This window comes from Chrysochloris asiatica, unplaced genomic scaffold, assembly GCF_000296735.1.
Source record: "Chrysochloris asiatica unplaced genomic scaffold, ChrAsi1.0 scaffold00227, whole genome shotgun sequence".
NCBI lineage: Eukaryota > Metazoa > Chordata > Mammalia > Afrosoricida > Chrysochloridae > Chrysochloris > Chrysochloris asiatica.
The window spans coordinates 1,441,438-1,461,771 of NW_006408745.1; the positions used below are offsets into that span (position 1 = coordinate 1,441,438).

Here is a 20,334-nt window from a genome sequence, read left to right on the forward strand (position 1 = left end):
GTAATTATTACTTAACTTTAGAGGGTGAAGCAAACATACTGTAAAGGTCATTTTATGAGACAGGACGAAGGAAGTAAGAATGCCATGTGAAATATTGGTTAACAGTGAGAATAAAATCAAACACTGCTGTTGTTTTGTCATTATAAACATCTATACCATTATTCATTTAGGAAAAGGAAAAAAGACAGTTTTGCATTAAGAAAAGATTTTCAAATGTGTGATTCTTGTTCAGAGTATTTGATCAATTATAAACGGAGTTAGGATAGTGCTTATTGAGGCTTTATAACTTACCCTACTTTAAAAAAACAAATTATGTTCACCGAAGTGGAAATAAAAAGAAAACGGTTTGGGATAAAGGAATAAGTGTTTATAATACCTCCAAAAAATGACAGCGAAGGAGAATTGAAAATGTATATCCCTTATTCCTTAAAGTTTCATTGCTTAGGAAATGTTTATTCCTCCCCTTAAGATACTGTAGCTTTTCATTGTACGTCTCCATTTCACAACTTTTAAAGTGAGTCTACAATCCTTTATTCTGATTTCCTATTACAATTCATAATCTTCAAAAATTTTATTTTTCCTTTTAAGAAGGCATTGCTTTTTAAAAAAAGAAAAACTAGATGATTCAATTTGTCTCTTCATTCCAAGTTGGAAATTAATCTGTTTGGCTTGAGGCTACAGCTAACTCTCATTAGATGGGGATGTCCAAAGATATGTGAATAATTCCAATACAGTGAGACACTGCGATTGTCAGTTATTGCTGAGATCTTAATCAAAACTGCTGATTGCTTGGGAGTTGGACCCTTTGAGACTGGGAATAAAACAACCTAAACCAGTGGCTTAAGTTATACTAGCAATGTTGTAGACTTGTTTATTTATAAAGGCTAAAAAAGTATTTTTATAATTCTGTTATTTACATTTACAGAAATTTTGCATTATATTTATCAGGATGTGCGTGGTACTATCCATATTGTTACTGTTGTTGTTAAGTGCCGTCAAGTCAGTTCCAACTCAAAGCAACCCTATATTGGGTTTTCAAGAAGCAGCTGGTGGATTTGAACTGTCAACTTTGTGGTTCACAGTCCAGTGCTGTTCCCGCAGTGCCACACAAGAAGCCCATATTTAACGTGTGAAGTCCATATTTAACGTATCTCCTCAAGGACTACATCACTCAGTGAGCACTGCTTTAATGAAATATCCACATTTCATGGGAAGACATGACTTTAGAAACATTTTTTACATTATACCATCATCAAAGCAGTTATAATTTCTATAAAGTTATATAGTATTGAAGTGAAAAGAGATTTACACAGTGACTCTGTGATATTGATTTGCATCTAGTAGAATATTTACAAATGAGTTTGATCCTGTTTTTTTCACTTGAGTCTCACAATCTCAGAATATATGTATTACTGTTCCTGGTGCTCATCCTCCCAGTCATGCCTGGCTCTGGTTAAGGTGTTTTCTCAGGTGTCATCTTCACAAGGAACCTTCCCTAACAGCACTCCCCAACAAATGTCCACTTCTGCCCTTCTCCACTCAGTCACTCAATAGCCCCTGTGGTCTTTTGTTTGTAGCACTTCTCTATCTAAAATCATCATACTGACCCATTTGTTTCTTGCCTCTTTCTTCTTTTAAAATGTTAGCATCATGAAGACCAGGGTTTTCTTTGTTTTATTCACATTGTTGTTCCTGAAACCTAGCATCATTCTTGGCACATTTTCCATTATCTGTAACTGTCTGATGACCAAAGTTGCTCGCCGATACCTATGATATTACACATCATGATTTTGGTTCATGGTATCCAACAACAGCAATTTAGCCAGGTTTTGAATGTCCATATCATCCAAGCATAGTTTTCAAAATCCTCATTTAAAAATGATTAGAACATACCAAATAATATTGCATGTAATTAATCTACTGTGCAAGTTGTAGCAGGTGGCTCACATTGCACACTGTGGCTCACACTGCATGAGGACTCATGCATGCACCTGAATCTCATTTCTGACACTTCGCTGTCACCCTTTCTGACCACTACCCTTGACAAAAGTTCTGAAGTATTAAAACTGGGTGTTACACAACCCTGGCGTGTTTTACAGTGAGCGGGACAATCTTTTAGAGTCCTCTCGTGCTGGAGTTTTGCACAGATAAAGGGAGGATATAGTTTTGAGAGGAATGCAATAACTACAAAGTGCATCCTGAAGGCCATTTAACTCACAATGAAGGTCTGTGTTTTAAAATAGCACTACAACAAAGTAACTACAGAGTTTCTGGCAAGGGCTGCAACTATTTATAGAACTAACTAAAGCATAGTAAATAGTGCCACAATACCCAGTTCTCTCTTGCCATAACCCCAAACTTATAAGAAACACTGTAATTATATTTTTTTTCTGTTTAAAAAAAAAAATCATAGTAGCCATTATCAGTTTAACCATACGGAAGCTCAGGCTGAGATTTCTTTTTTAAATGCATAGTTTTGATTTTCAACAGCTGCACTGGGTCTTTAATCATATATTATCTTTATGAAGCCTTTTTCTAACATATGTTAATTGGCTGTTTTCTGTGACAAATTATGAGCTCTTACTTTGATGAGGTTCAATTGCAATCATGTTGGAGTCGAGTACGTAGAGTTTCCACCCCTGCTGGCTCCTCAAACCACTACAAACATCTGCGCGTCACTGCAGTGCTGAGTAATGGCAGGATTTGGGCTGGCTGATTTCTCTACAGTTTTTTTTTTTCCACAGGATATTTTCAGCTTCTTTGTACTAAATTTGTTGCAGGGTTTGCCCTTTTTAGCAGAAGCATGCTCTAAAATTAACATCAAATCTTATTGGAGATTACCATAATACTGTGAGAAATATTTTATAATACAACACCCTAGTATCTGCTTTATTAAAATTTTAAGAAACGTATTACACATTTTTCAAAAGTCAGCTAGTTTTGAGGCTAGTAAACATTTTCTAAGTCATCATCATTTTGTAACATTTCAGTAATTGTTTTTAATTTTCCTTTTTGAGTGGAAGAACATTTCCTGAATAAGTATATGCTCACATATATATTTAGTTTTCATAAAGAAAAGGGCACATATTCTTTTTCTAGCTATTGTCAATCATATCAATATATTAAAAATCCCATTGTAGTTTATTTTTTCTTTGCAGTTGTCTACATCTGTTGATCAAGTAATAAAAACCAAGTGCATGTTCCGTCAAGGTTAATGTTCTAAAAGATGCATAGTGCCCATTCCGGTTCTCTCTCCTATTGTCAGATTTTAATGTATGATCAGCATGAACAAATATGTTCTAATCCATCTGCTGTTAGAACTGTGACGGATAGCCTGTATCAGATACCAGCAGGTATCTATAATTAGAATAACTATTAAAACTACTGTGCGTTTGTTTATATTTTGAGGAAAGCAAGGGAAATGATTAGGGCCTTCACAAACTGTCAAACACCATTCATATTGGGATTAATTTAACTATGTTTTTTGCTTTGACATCTAAGGCAAGGAACCCTATGTAAACTGTGGTTCTCCAAAGCCAAAGCTAGGGGTCAAATTACCACCAGGTATTATTAGAGTCTAGAATAAGATGAGCCAGATGTGAATAGGAGCTAATCCTCCTCATGAGGCTGTTTTTAATCAGTTATTTCCCTGGAGTGGCACACAATCAATGAGCTCTAAATCCTGAGGCTACCTGCGATCGTAGGAAGACCTGGGGACATCATTACAGAACTTACAATTGAGCATACGTGAAAAAATTAGAACAGAAATTAAGGGTAAGAAAGGTTAACTTCAGAAGTCTTGCTTTGGTATTCCCTTTTAAGAGGGAGATAAAGAGATAATCTCAAAAGAAATATTAAACCTAATTTATTGTAAAGCTACTACTCCATTGAAATTATTACTATAAACAAACCAAATAAAAACTTATTATTGATTTATGTTAAACAGAACTGATTAAACATGAATATTATTTTGAGATGGTACTAGTGGGTCAAGTTTAGCATATGTAAGTAAATGTAAAGATATTTTGCCATCGGCTAGCACCACTGTAGTGAGAGAGAATGTCTTTAGAGGTGTGATGCTTTACTGGGACTAAAAAGTCAATTGATGCACTGTGTTTCAAGCTAGTGTACACAAGGAAATTCAGTTCCACTTGATAAGACACGTAGTTAATTGGCTTCAACAAAATAAACCAAGGTAAAGAATGATGTGTAAATGAAACGGAGAACTTGGCACTTGACTATATGGGAGCCCGTGAGCCATGTGGCTTAATTGGGGCCAGTTGGGATCATTTAATGATTGCTGTCAGAAGATCAGATTTAATTCTCCTTATAAGAAGACCACAGTGGGATAGAGTTAAACAAATTGTCATCAGAGGTTTCAGATGAACAAAGCTTTAATTAGGTTGATTAGGATGCTGTAAAAGAGATGAAGAGAAATAGAAAAATTGATGAATCATTGGATTCTATGTTGAGCCACATATAATGGCAATAGCTGTATTTTGAAATATACTATTATGGCTTTTGGAATATAATTACATATATACATATAATGTTTTATGTAAATATTCTAAAATACTAAGGTTTAACTAGAGATAAATGATACTATGTAAACAGCAGAAGATTTATCGAACATTTTCGCCTTAATGGACAATAAAATTATTGGCAGGGGAATGATAGTATTTCTTTCCATTTCAAAGTCATCTATAAATGCTAAATAAATTGGGAAAATTAGTGAAAACCTAAGTTAATTTCAAAGGTATAACTATCATTTCATATGTCATCTGAATAAAGTATAAAACGGAGCTTTTACTTAGAATGTCTTTTTAACAATCATTGATTTGATAATTTATAAAGCGTGATTATTTACTAATGATGATAACGACTACCTGGGTATCATAAAATTAACTCTTCTTGTTTCATCTCTAAATTAAGAAAGAATACATTTTTTCCCCACTTGTTATAGTCCTGGTGTGGCACTGTAGAATTGACACTGGACTGCCAACCGCAAGGTTGGTGGTTCAAACCCACCATCTGCTCGTTGAAAATCCTATACAGGTTCACTGTGAGTCTGAACCAGCTCGAAGGGCACTTATCAACAACATAGTTTTATAGGTAGACGTTCTCCAAATAGACACATTTTTCAGTCGTACTGAAAAAAACATACAGTCTTCCAAAAAATTGTAGATTTCCATTTTAATTATGCAATGTGACCAAGAAAATAATGAACATTATTTTTTCTAATCATCATGAGCTGCCTGGGAATTCATATTTTGTCACAACTTTAAGCCTAGCTTGCTTTGAAGGCTGACAATTTCATATTTCACTGATGTTGGTGTTGCATAGTGTTTAACTTGCTTTGTTCAATAACAGCAACAAAAAATCCCAGCTGCATGTACTTATAGAAAAATTACAGCTGGGGAACAGAACAGACTCTGTGATGTTGAACAGTTAGTTCTTGCTTTGTGATGAAGGTAGTGTAGAATTTACCTTGGGGTACGTGGCTTTTGAGAGAAAACTTTGGAGACTTATTCTGTTGTGAAAAATTAGAATGAGAACATGATAGAGCCTGAATCTGATGTGGACAAACTAAAAAGTCATAGTGTGGTTGAATAGCATGAGACTTTTGACATATTTAGACCATGGTGAGTTTATTTTGGCATGGGGACTAGAGAATGCTGTTTTAGCTGCAGTGTGAAAAAAAATGCACAAGACTAAGTATGCTATGGAGAATTCTGACAAGAGGGAAACTGTACTGTCCTCCTGTTGGTTAAATTGTTTATAATACAATACAGTCATTTAAAGGTATATGTCTCCTAAATTCTGGACCTGTGTAAATAAAATGAGTTATGTCAGTGATAATGGCAGATTAGGCCCACCTATGAAATTAATTGCAGGAGTTTTCAAAACGAGTTCCTTTTAAGCCTTATTATATTTCTGACATACATTTCATCTCCTTTTGTCCTTGGGGAAAGATATTAAAGTAGGACTAGATGCATTAATGTAGAGTTTTCAGCAGCCGTGGTCATTGGGAAAATTGATATATTTCCCTAGTTATTTCTACTTTTGCAGCCTGAAGCTTTACCTTGGCTGATACTTAAGAGAAACTTCATATTTTTTATGCCACTTGAAATTTCATACGGTGACCATTTTAAAGGGATAAATGAAGCATTTTCTGTTATTAAGTTGTTCAACATTAGGCATCCTATTGAAACCTAATGGCATATGTAAGGACTTCATGGTGTACGTAAGGATAGTTTATTTCATAGTCTTCTTATACTTATGGCTTTAAATTTGCGCCTCAAAACTGAAACAGTCTTATAAAGTAGTAAGCCATGTGTGGCCTAGTAGTACTTTGTACTCAATACCTACTGAAATGAAGAAATAGTTTTCTATCTTTTATAGAGCTGGGAAGTAAAGGTTCAAAGGAATTAAATGATTAGTCAGTAGTCACCCAGATTCTGAGTCCTCTCCTAGAGTTAAAACTGTGAGCTTGCTGACTCAAAGATTGATTCAGCTTCTACTTCTCAATATACAGTATTCTTATTCCACATAAGAGATGATAAAGAATTAAGTGAAATTACCAGTCTGCTTCTGTATAAACAACAAAAATGTGAAAATGGTCTTTAGAGTGGTCATTAAAATAGTGAATGTAGAATATGCTTCGGTATATATAAATATATATATATATATTTAATTAATTAAGTTTATCACCTGGTAGTTTTTGAACTACTATGTGCCAGGTCCTGGTATAATTTGGGAGACTATAAAGGTAAAACAAAACAGACTCAGTCTCCACCGTTATGTGGCCCTCAGATATTGATGAAGGCAGGCACACATGAAATTTCATTTGTGACAAGTGCATGTTACTGAGAGACCCTAGTATAATAGGAGGATTTTATAAGGTCAGGAGAGAAGACACAAAGGAAGAGAAGTTAAGGAGGCTCAGGGTAGAAAGAGAAACATTTCAGAAAAAAAGATTTTCATGTACAAAGGTCCTGTGGTAGGAAGGTGAACTGACAGGTGTGACGAACTCAAAGATGACCAACGTTATTTGTTACTTATAACTCAGGTTTCATTGAAAGCTAGGGTGATAGAACATTCAATATTATAGATGATAAATTTAGAAATGGAATGGCTTTCGGGATTAAGGAACTACTTAGTGCATCAGTCATATTAGTCAAGCACCAATAAGAATGATAATTTGGTTATTTCAAGTTCAGAATAGGTCTTAAGAGAAAAAAAATAAAAGTTCTGCTTGTTCCTTTTGACTAATATATAATTACACACCTCATTGTCTTTTAAACACATCATAGAGAGTGGCGCTGTGGGTTGGTTAATGCACTGGACTGCAAGGCCCGTTTGGACTGCAAGGTCAGTGGTTCAAATTCACCAGCTGCTCTTTGGAAGCACTATACAGGGTTTCTATGAGTTGGAACCAACTCTATGGCACTTAACATGTGTGCCATAATGAATGAAGTTTCCCCCTTAAAATGATAATGGATCATTTAAGTGTCTAAATTAGTAATGTTGCTGTTGTTGCTAGGTGCCGTGGAGTCGGTTCCAACTCATAGTGACCCTGTACAGGGTTTCCGAGGCGGTAAATCTGTACAGGAGCAGAAAGCCTCATCTGGGTTCAAAGCAGTGGCTTGTGATCATTTCTGTACCTTATTATTATTTTTTTGTATAAGATAGTATGCACTGTTACCTTGTATTATTTTTTGTTTGCGATAGTGTGCACTATTTTCAGCCTTGAGGTTTTACAAAATATTTAATGAAGATGTTGTTTTGCGGTGTTGTGTCGATTCAGAATCATAGCGACTCTGATTGGGTTTCTGAGGAGTAACTGTTGTGTTTGAACCGCTGACCTTGTGGTTAGCAGTCTACTGTTTATCCTACAGCGGTACAGACATTTATGAAGATGTATTAGTGAAAATGGGTCAGTGAAAGAGTTGTTTGCTAGTGTAAGAGAAAAAAAGCTAGAATTCCTTCTATGCAAGGTGGTATCACATACTTAAGTGTTTTATCATTGTTCATAGGCTGTTTTTATTTTTGGGTGACTGCATTGTGCTTATTGTAGCAAAAGAAAAGCTTTGCAAAGGTAAGTTTAGCAGAAGAGAATTCCTTTCTTCCTCCATCTTTTAATGTGGCATGGCAGTCTTACTCTAAGATCTAAACACATAACTGAAGGTTATGTTTAATTTCTAAATCAAAGTGTTGTGGGAAGATGATTGAAATCTGAAGATGACTCAGATTCACTTGATATGTGGTTTTCTTCCTACAGAAACCTTAGGGTAGACTGCCGTTTCCATGTTAGACAGAACCTAATACTGATGAGCTAAAAAAGAATTGTTGTACTAGGTACTGAAAGTTTGTTGGTTACTTTGGATCTTAGTGTGAATTTTTTAAAGAACCTTGAGAGCATCAGAATCTCCCCACCCCCTCCACCTTCAAAGTATACATTTTTTTTGTAACTGTGGAGAAAAAAAGCAACCAATGTGTTTTATCAACAAAGATTGAATTTCTTTGATAGTTTTATGTTTCTGTATTTTTACCAAAAATAATTTATCTCTTTTGACTTTTTGCTTGTATAGAATTCTTCATTTGTCTCAAGAGGTAAATTAAGACAATCTGACTGCTTAATCTAGGCAAAAAGATTTTCTTGATATATCTGCTAATTCACCAAAATGTGTTGTTTTCTTTTTGCTTAAAGTAATCAATGCAAAATGCTAAACCTACAGCTGAAAAAGATTTTTATCAGTTGTCATAAAAATAGAAATTAAAAATTACGTCCCCTTGTCTGGAGTTTTCTCACTGTCCCTTATCTGAACCTCTTAAAGGCCTCTCTTTGTGGGTCTTCGCAGCATAGCATGCTCAGACGGTTCTGCTCAGAGAAGGAAGTGGAGAGTTTTGGTTCCCATTTTACACTTCTGGAACAGTTTAGGGAAGGAAGCACCTTTACACCTTTTATTGTTCGTGGTTGCTGACATCATATCCTTCCCTGACCAGTCTGTGCGTGTTTCCTGCCATTCTGTCAAGATTCTTCTGTGTTACTGGGAGGGATTTGTAGGAGGGAGGGAGAGAGGAAGAGAGTAAGAAAGAGGGAGAGAGGGAATGAAGAAGGGAGGGGTATGGTGTGTGTCACTGAAGGGAACTTGTTTGTTAATGAGATAGTCTTGGTGGAAGAATGATCTTTAGTATCTGTCCAGAAGAAATTCCTCTCTACTTGGGTCTCAAACAATTTTGCCTTCATCTGCCTACTATGCCAAAGTCAAAAGTGAACAGAAGCCTGCCATAATGAAGTTCCCCTTTTTAGTAAGCAGCCTGATTTTATCTTTCTTATATTTAGGTTAACAACAACAACAGACAAAAAAATTGCAAAAGACTAACTCTATAGAGTGTAACTATGGTAGAGCATTTCTTTTCTTTTTTTTTTTTTAAATTACTGATTGTTTGTACTTGAGTCTGTCATTTTCCAAGAATGCTGCTTTCATGTAGAAAGAAGTAGCAGAAAGACTGCCGGAATTATTTTAAGCTTATGGTTGATTGTACATAATAAAGTTCTCAGCATTGCTTGTTATTTTACTGTATACAGTTTAGCTATTATTCGTTTTTCATATAGATACAAAAGAGTTGTATTATTAAAGTTATATATAATCTCTTTCTCAGCCTCTTTAACCTGCTACAAATCAATACTTGAAACTTACCTTATAGAATCGTTTTTTGCAGAAAAATCAGGTTTGAGAAATAGTTGTTTTAGGCAAACAACTTGTGGGCTATTGTTGATATTCCTAAATCCTTGAATGAATACTGACAAACTGGAAATGTGGCACATACCGTGACCCATTTTACTTCTTGAAAGTTACTCAGTTGCATCCTCACTGTATATTATTTTGCATATTTACGTAATAGTATCAGTTTTTTCATTTTAGAAATATCATTACATTTTCAAAAGAAATACTCATTTTTTTGTAGGAAGCAAAAAAAAAAAAAATGCTTAATTACGTGGAAATTTAAAATTGCTTCTCTATTTCCTTGCCCATTTCATAAATGAAGACATAGTCCGTGGCGTTTTTATCAATCATATAGATGTATATTTTTTCCTTTCTGGCAAAATATTCCCAATTATGAGTTAATAATAAAATAAATACTTGCTGTTGTCTTTTTTTTAAAAAGTCTGTGTTTCCAAACTGTGAAATCCAGTGGTGCAGAGGAACTCCTGAGTGCAATTCATTAGAAACTTTTTCTGAGGAGCACTTTTCTTCCAGGGTTGTTTCTCTGCTTGTTTTGTTTTTTAAATTTTCAAATCAGCATCTGTGGAAATTCTCCTCTCCCCTGCCTTGTCACCTTGTTCTAATCTGTTCTCCCTGACCTTCCACCTTAAAGTGAATAAGCGCTTAGACAGGCATAGTCCTGTAAGCGGATAGTTGCCACCCTCCTCAGCTAAACGAAAAGGAAAGGAAACTGTCCCATATGCCTTTACTGTGGGTTCATGCACTGGCTTTTCTGTGACAGAGAAAGCCTGTTTGTCTCTTGAGGGTCTTACATATGCATGGGAAATAATACCATTCTAACATGCTGCTTGCTGCTAAGGTAAGACTATAGGAAAAACAGGAAAGTTGCTCAGTTGAGTGATATTTAAGAATGTTTCTAAAAATAGATGGACAGTTTGGCAGCAGCAATTATATATATATGTATGATGCAATGTGTTTTGTTGATTTTTTTTCACATTTTAATATGATATTAATGTATCTTATAATAATTATATAACAGTTTACAGCAAATTTTTTCATGTATATTTGCCAAGTGTGTGTGGTTTATATGTCTATTAGACTTTTGAACTACATCCAACATTTAAAATATAGCTGGGGTAATAGTATTTGATGAGCACTATGGGGTCATGATGTTACTAGACACATATATTCTCAGATGCAGAACCCGACTGCAGTTTAATAGGAAGGAATTTAACAAAAGAGAATGGATAGTCCTTAGTATTGTAACAATGCTAATCCACCAGAACTAATTATATCATAATGGCATCTGCAATTAGATAATCATGAGAAACTTAAATTTAAAAAAGTACTCAAGGTGATAAAGAACTTAGAAATTAAATTAAGGAGATCAAAGGATTGCTGATGATCAAACCAAGTATGTAACAGCTTTCCTGTTCCAATAAACTTGAACTGAAGCCAGATAATCTATTAAAGTCAGGACATTGGCTTAATGGTATTTAATACAAGTGGGAATTTATCAGGTTAGTTGTCAGACACCAACTAACATAAACAGGGAAATTCTGAATGATGTGTAAAGTTGTTGCATTCACTGACATAAGACAGAGGAGAGTAACTGAAGCTGTTGCTTGCACATGAAGAAGCCATTGAGGAATGCTTTCTTATTAATGTCTGCATTTCATAACAATTTCTTTCCATTATGTTGAAATATTTTCAGATAGAACTTAAAACAAAATAAAATGCATACTTCTATAATTCTGGGTTCCTTGGGCTTATCCTATGGTGTTGATGATCATTTCTTTAATTCATGACCTAAAGATCTTTTCTTGCTCCTTAAAGAGATACTTTGTGTCTTTTTAAATATTTCCGTGATGAGGACTGAAGTCTCTTTTAAAAACATAGCTATAAGTAGCATAGCACTCTAATTTTTGTACTACGTCTTTTCTATCAAAGATTCTCTCTTTCAGTTTTTAAGATACAGTTTAAGGGTTTTTAAAAGAAAAGGGATCTTGCTGCTTATAGATGTTTGTTATATAAGATCAAATATCCTGTATTATTTTGCAAGTGTTCTCATAGCAGTGATTTTTTTAAAAATAAAGAATTTAGATTTAAATTAGTTGACATTTCCATGTATCAACTAGCACTTTCATAATAGTCCATCCTATTTGCATAACGAGGGACGTTATCACCTCTGCTGTCAAAACACAAGATTGTTTTCCCTTCAGAAATGAATTAGCTGCCCTACTTAGCATACACAGGTACATAAAGGTTCATTAACTCTCTGATTTAGGTAATTTTTCATAATCGAAGGGTGAAAATAGTCACCTAATTTCATTTTAAAATGTTAAGAAACTCTTTGCAAAAAATACCTCTCAAGTGTTGGGCTTTAATTTAAAGCATGGTTTTCATCATTTAAATGACTTATTAAATTACTTATGAGATTACTTTAATTATAAAAACAAACCATTCCTATTTGAATTGGCCCGGCATGTGATATATCATGTACTTTTAATAAACACTTATTTTCATTCATTTTATTGGTTTACTTCCATATAGTTTATTTCCTTTCTAATGCTAGAATGTGGTGTTTCTTATGAAATTGGTTTGCTGTTATACTGATTTTTAATGTTTTCATTTTTGTTTCACAGGAACGAATGCAGGAATTTGGGAACTGAGCTGTGCAAGTGCTGAAGAAGGAGATTTGTTTGGAGGAAACAGGAAAGAGAAAGAAAAGGAAGGAAAAAATACATAATTTCAGGGACGAGAGAGAGAAGAAAAACGGGGACTATGGGGAGAAAAAAGATTCAGATTACAAGGATTATGGATGAACGTAACAGACAGGTGAGTAGGGAAGACTTTTCTTTGTATCATGATTTATGTAGACTATTACAGTTTCCTCAAATAGGTTGATAATGAAAACATTTTGAATTTATAAATAGCTATTGAAATTAAGAGAAGTTTTAATGAAATAAATGTGGTCAGTTTAAGTGCCAGTTGTTGTTGTTAAGTGTCATTGAGTCAGTTCTGGCTGATAGCCACCCTGTGTAGGGTTTCTGAGGAGTGTCTGGTAAATTTGAACTGCCGACCTTGTGTGCGGAGCTATGGGTTAATGCGCTGGACTGCAAAGTGCCAATATTCTCTTATATATAAAATAGCAAATATAACTTTGTCTTTTATATAGTTTACATGTTAGAAATACGGCACATAAAGCTATTTGCTTTTTGCTTCAACATGAGTCTTGATGTGGCACAGTTGGATAAGCACTGGACTTGGTGATTCAAACCCACTAGCCACTCCTTAGAAAACCTATACAGCATTGCAATGATTCAGAACCGACTCGACAGCACTTAACAATAGCAAACAACATACTTGTATAACATGTTGTTGTTGTTGTTATGTGCCGTGGAGTTGGTTCCGACTTATATCGACCCTGTACAGGGTTTCTGAGGCTGTAAATCTTTACAGGAGTAGAAGAAAGCCTCATCTTTCTCCCGCGGAATAGCTGGTAGTTTCGAACTGCTGACCCTAAGGTTAGCAGCCCGATTCGTAACCACTACGCTACCAGAGCTCCTTTGTAAACATGAGTCGCTTAATAATAAGCATAAAATTGCTATCTTGCATGCATCATCAAAGATATTCTTATATTCATGGGAGCTAGATTTTTTGTGGTCATCCATTAAAGGTTAATAATATGGACCAAATATTCCATATAAAAATGGCTTTCATTCTATTCACATAATGAGAGACTCGGAAATACATCAAAAACAATTTAATACCGTGCTGATGACAACAACAAACCCACACAACATATTAGTAACTTAGAACAAAAAGGCAAGAACTGTTAGTGAATTAATGCCATTTTTTGGAAACTTTGAATTTGTAAACATAGATGTAGTACAAGCATTGGACTGCTAACCTGAGGTTGGCAGTTCAAACCCACCAGCTGCCCCTTGGAAATCCTACACAGGGTCATTTATGAGATTACTTAGTTAGAACTGACTCTATTGCACTTAACAACAACAACAGCAGACAAAGATTTTTTTTTCTCTAGAACTTTAATGATAATGTCTGTATGATACAGTTCATCTGCAAGAAAAGTTTGCATATCCAAACACTATTCAGCTTTAAAGGCTATACAATTTGGCTATTTTGCTTGACACTTGAGGTAAATGGATTTAATCAAATGATATAAGAATAGCTGGGTGATTTTCGTAAGCATCTTAATGCTAAATTTAAAATAATGATCCTTGGGAGAAATTACAGTGTGATGGGTTCTCTGGATCCCAACCCTTACATATGGATATAGGAAGCTGCAGAATAATAGACTTTCATAGTGAAAGAGGAGTGTTTTGCCTATTGCCCATTTGCACTGGGGAAAACTAAGACGAGAGACAGCCTTGGGAACATCCCCAAAATTATATTTCCCCTCAAGTAAAGGCACTCTATCTACCTTGCATCTTTTATCTTCTTGGACATGCAAGTGAGACTAGAACTGATTAGGTTTTGTAAAAAAAAATTAAAGCTGCTGTATGTGTGAATTATAATGAGTTGTTGTTGTTAGTGCCATCAAGTAGATTCCAAACCCTAGCAACCCTGCATAGGGTTTCCAAGGAGCTGCTGGTGAGCTTGAACCACCAACCTTGCAGTTCAAATTACTTTGCAGTCTGATGCATTACCCCACAGTAAGGATAGAAATTATTATTAAATCCATATGCCATTACAAAGTAAACATTTTACTCAGTTTTCAAGTTAATGTTTCTTTAAATTATTTCATATTTTAAGGTGTGCATAACTTGAAATATTTTAGGTAAAAATTGAGCTAGAGGATAAATAGTGCTAAGATTTATGATGATGTCCTTCACTGTTTTTCTCTACTCGTTGCTTATGGCTGTGGGTCAAGTAAAAAAGCAACGGTTCTGTCAATAAATTGGCCTGTAACTTGAAATTGAAATTAAGTCTGAAATATTGAACATTATGTATCATTGTTCAGATCTTGTTATTTAGATTACAACCTTTTGGTACAGCCACAATTTATTTTGAATTAGTACTTAGCATTCCATTAAGTATGCAAGTTAATTTTTAGGTTCATAAGATTCATTGAATCTTCTTTTCACTTACAAAGAGAGAAGAGAAGTATTGTGGGTTGAATTTGTGAGCTTTCTTTATGCTCTATAAAAAACAGAGAAGTCACATATGGATATAAGAATTTTAACACCATACTTTGGAACTAGTAATTGAACATCTTTTCTTGATTTAAATGCATTTCTATGTACAATTGCTGTTATTCTTGTTCATATTGGGAGTCATAATGACTTTAAGAAAGAAAAACAAATATTCCATATAATTTTGTTAATATATGTATTTTTTAAACTCTGGAACGATTCTTTGAGTTCATAAAATTTAGGATTTATTTATTCTTTACTATTTATGTAGCTATACTAATACCTTGAATTCAGTTTTCTTAAATGAAGTTAGTAAAAATGAAAACTTTCTTGTTTGATGTATATTTCAGTAATTGTTTTAGATGGCTATTGAACATTTTAAGAAACATCTTGTATGTAAATATTCATCATAGCTGAATATGAGAGTCATCAGAAGAGCCATTTTAGAGAGAACCTAGAAGATATACATGACTTTCATCATCAAGACCAGTAAATCTGCGACAGTATTTCATGTTAAGTCTGAGGACATCCATAACCTGGGTCTCCTTTTGGTGAAGTGTTCAAATGCTGGAAAGAAATGTTACCAATGTTATTCTTTCTGAAGCTGTCCCCAGTAGACTCTCCAGTAGACCCTCACATAAATACTCTCCGTCATCTTTTCTTAGAAGTAGGAAAAGATGGCACTATGTTAATTGCCATCAAGTTGGTTCCAACTCATAGTAACCCTGTATAGGTTTTATGAGAAGCGAGTGATGGGCTTGAACCACCAATTTTGCAGTTAGCAGTCTAATGCTTATCATACAGCACCACACCAGGACCAATTACAAATGTCTGTTTGTCTGTACACAAAATTGCGTATGTCTTTACCATAGTAAGAAGTACAGACTTAAAATGTGGAATGAAATATTACAGAGCTCATGTGAAAAGATGTTTATCATTAAAAAAAATAAAATTATTGAAAAATTGACCAAGTGTTCAAATTGAATTGGGTTAGATGTTGGATTAACCCAAGGTCAGAGGAGAAGGATGAGGCTACCTGCTCACATAAAGATTTACAGTCTCGAAACCCTATAGGGTCGCTGTGAGTCAGTATCAACTCACTGGCAATGCAGTTGTTGTTGTTAAAATATCTTTTATAGTGGAAATTAGGGACGACTGAAATTGAGAAACTCCTATTGTATAAATAAAATATTCAGGAGAGGATATAAACAAACACCTTTTTATTTTAAAAAACAATTTGGAGTTACTATGTTCATCAACACTGTTTCTCAATTCTAATGTAAAAAAATTCTTAAGCTAGCATATGAAAATAATTTAAATAATGAAATAACAAGGTGTGCTACATAAATTTTTAGATAACTGACTGAAAGTAGTTACCATTTAATGAACATATGTCAATTATGTGCCAAGAAGTACATGTGTCATTCCACTTAATCCTTATTGCTATTGTTTAGACCATCAATTCAGTTTGAACTCATATCATTCCTATATAGGGTTCCTGAGAATTTAAATCTTTGTGGGAGCAGAAAGCCTCATCTTTCTTCTTGTTCCCATATTTAATACTGAATAATTATTTTACTCTACCACACGTCTGTCAGTTTGTCATACAGCGGTGGCTTGTGAGTTGTTGTGATTCTGAAAGCTATGCCACCGGTATTTTAAACACCAGCAGGGTCACCCATGGTGGACAAGTTTCAGAACTGCTTCCAGACAAAGACAGACTAGGAAGAGGGAGTGATTAACTACTTCCGAATATTTAGTCACTGAAAACCTTATGACTAGCAGAGAAATACTGTCAGATACAGTGCCGGAAAATGAGTCCCTCAGGTTGGAAGGCACTCAAAATATGCCTGGGGAAGAGCTGCCTCCTCAGAGTAGAGTTGACCGTGATGAAGCGAATGGAGTAAAGCCCTCAGGACCTTCATTTGCTGATGGGGCGCAACTCAAAATGAAGACAAACAGCTGTAAACATCCATTAATAATTGCAACATGGAATGTATGACGTGTGAATCTAGGAAAATTGGAAGTTGTCAAAAATATTACTCTGAATATATCCCACCTGAATTTAGAGAGATCATCTGAAGAACAGATTTGATACATTAAACACTAAAGACCAGAAGAGTTGTGGGATGACATCAAAAACATACAAGTAAAAAGCAAAAAGTCATTAAGAAGACAAGAAAGAAGGAAAAGGTCAAAATTGATATCAGAAGCGACAATGAAACTTGCTCTCCATTGTAGAGCTGCTTAAGCAAATAAAGAAATGAGGAGGTACAAGAGCTGAACAGAAAATTTCAAAGATCAACTTGAGAAGCTAAAGCCAAATATTACAACAAAATGTGCAAAGATTGGGAGTCAGAAAACCAAAACAGAAGAACACACTCAGCATTTCTTAAGCTGGGGGACCCAAGAAAAACTTCAAGCCTTGACTTTCGTTATTGAAAGATTCTCTGGGCAAATTATTGAATGTTGCAGAAAGCACCAAAAGAAGATGGAAGGAATACACAGAGTCACTGTACCAAAAGCAAATGTTTAATGTTCAACCGTTTCAAGAGGTAGCATATGATCCAGAACCAATGATACTGAAGGAAGAAGTCCAAAGTGCATTGAAGGAATTAGCAAAGAACAAGGCACCAGGAATTAAAGGAATAAATTTGAAATCTTGGAGGCGGCACAGAAGGCAGTCATACATCTCTGCCAAGAAATTTGGAAGACAACTATCTGACCGACCGACTAGAAGAGATCCATATTTGTGCCCATTCCAAAGAGAGGTGACCCAATGGAATGCGGAAATCATTGGATGATATCTTTGATATCTCAAGCGAGTAAAGTTTTACTAAAAGTAATACAGAAATGACTACAAGCATACATTGACAGAAAGCTTCCAGAGGTTCAAGCTGAATTCAGAAGAGGCTGGGGAACGAGGAATATCATTGCTGATGTCTGATGGATCTTTGTTGAAAATAGAGAATACCAAAAAGATGTTTACCTGTACTTTATTGACTATGCAAAGGCTTTCAATTGTGTGGATCATGACAAGCTATGGACAATATTGCAAAGTATGAGTATTCTGGAACACTTAATTGTGCTCATGAGGAATCTATGTATGGACCAAGAAGCAGTTATTCGAACAGAACATGGGAACACTGAATGGTCTAAATTAAGAAAGTTGTGCGACAGGGTTGGTTGTCTTCTTTCACCATCCTTATTCAACCTGTATGCTGAGAAAATAATCTGAGAAACTGGTATATATGAAAAAACGTGGCATCAGGATTGGAGGAAGACACATTAACAACCTGTGATCTGCAGATCATACAACCTTCTTCACCTGAAAGTGAAGAGGACTTAAAATATTTCCTGAAGATCAAAGCGCACAGCCTTCAGTATGGATTACATCTCAATGTAAAGAAAACAAAAATCCTCACCACTGGACCAATAACCAACATTATTAGTAACGGAGAAAAATCAAATGACATATTACTTTAGGCAAATCTGCTGCACACAACCTTTTTAAAGTGTTGAAGAGCAGAGATTTCAGCTTGAAGACTAAGGTGCAGACCCAAGCCATGGTATTTTCAATAACCTTATATGCATGCCATAGCTGGACAGTGAATAGGAAGATCATAGAAGAATTGATGATTTTGAGTTATGGTGTTAGAGGAGAATATTGAAAGTGCCATGGGCTGCCAAAAGAACCAACAGATCTGTGTTGAAAGAAGTGCAGCCAGAGTGCTCCTTGGAGACCAGGATGATCAAACTTCGCCTCTCATATTTCGGACATATTGTCAGGAGGGACCAGTCGCTGGAGAAGGATATCATGTTTGTTAGGGGTGGAGGGTCAGAGAAAAAGAGGAAGACACCCAGTGAGATGGATTGGCAGAGCGGAAGCATCAATGGGCTCAAGTGTGTCAAAGATAGTGAGGTTGGCCCAGGATCGGGCAGTGTTTTGTTCTGCTGTGCATAAGGTCGCTGTGAGTAGGTTCTGACTCGATGGTACCTACCACCACCAACAACAATTATTTTACTTATTAAATCACCAAATATTGCTCAACTGTTATGTGCCTAATGAATGTTCAGTGTCGATCATCTGTTTAAGAAGTCCAGCAATTCTTTTCTGTAAAAGGTCAGATAGGAAATATTTTTGACCTTTCTGTTGCTATTCATCTCTGCCACTGTAGTGTGACGGCCGCTATGAACAACATGTATGTACTTGTAGGAATAGGGCTATGTTCCAGTAAAACTTTATTCTGAATTTTGCCTGTAAGTCATTGTGAACACCTGATCTGAATAAAACAGACATGGAGCATGCAATAGTAGACAAAAATGTGTTCATACATGATTTAAATGAAAATATCAAAATTCTGTGACTCGATAACAGCAGTAACAACAACAACAACATAATCAGACCTGTTTTCAATTTTGCTTCCAGGTGATTCTATATGTAAGAGAGTAGAACTGCTCCATAAGGTTTTCTTGGCTGTAATGTGTCATTATAGGATAAGTACTGGACTGCTTACTACATGGTTGGCAGTTTAAACCCACCAGCTGTTCCTGAGAAACCCTATAAATCAGAACTGACTTCAGAGCACTTAACAACAGCAACAATCTTTACAAAAGCAGCCACTACGCATTTTTTCTTTGGTGCCACTGGATGTGGTGGGGCTGCCAAGCTTCAGTCTAGTAATAAGAACAAACCATTTGTATCACCTCAGATATACTTTTTTTTTTTTTTAATAACAGAAGGTGACTTATTAAATTGAAGGTAAGAATAAGGCTTCCATGAAGAAGTGCTGTTTAAACTGAGAGCTAAAATTTGAATCTCAAAGTTAGGCAGGTAAGAGCAACCTAAAGCTCCTTCGCATAGGAATGGGGTTGGCTGAGCTATTGAAGGAAGGCCAGTGAAAATTGTGACTGGTGGAAATTGTGACATTAGAAAGATGAGAAAAAAGATCAGAAACTAGGCAGGTCCCAGGTCTTGGCAAGGGACTTCCTACATTCTATGTAACTCACCCAACATTATACAATTAATCCTAGAAAGTCACGAAGATTTGAGTCCAAATCTTCCAGATAAATAAGCCCATACTTTCGTAATTGTCACGTTGTATCCAGTATAACGTAGGAGTTTAAGACCATGATTTTTAAAGTGAAATAAACCTGGTTCTGATCCCAGTTTTGCCACTAACTATTATAATCTGCAGGACCTTTGGTGGGATTGTAGGATAAGCACTGGAATGAGAGCCACAAAGTCAGCAGTTCAGACCCACCAGCCACTCATAGGAAAAAGATGAGGTTTTCTGCTCCTGTAAAGATTTACAGCCTCAGAAACCCTATGTGGGATCATTATGAGTCGGAACTAACTCCACAACACCTAATAACATATAACCTCCAGAAAATTACTTAATCTTCTGAGTGTCGGTTCCCTCATGGGTACAGTTGAAGATTTA

General features: G+C 35.4%; 1 protein-coding gene across 8 annotated transcripts in view; it reads left to right on the forward strand.

Annotated features, from left to right (window-relative positions):
* Positions 1-12,449: 12,449 nt before the first annotated feature.
* MEF2C (myocyte enhancer factor 2C) overlaps positions 12,450-20,334 on the forward strand; it is a 131,162-nt gene continuing 123,277 nt past the window's right edge. For 7 of the 8 annotated variants that reach the window (XM_006873179.1, XM_006873183.1, XM_006873184.1 and 4 more), the window contains exon 1: positions 12,516-12,569. In XM_006873179.1, the coding sequence (XP_006873241.1) occupies positions 12,516-12,569 (54 nt within the window). Of the gene's footprint in view, positions 12,570-20,334 lie in introns of all 8 variants that reach the window. The other variant, XM_006873181.1, reaches the window with a different exon arrangement.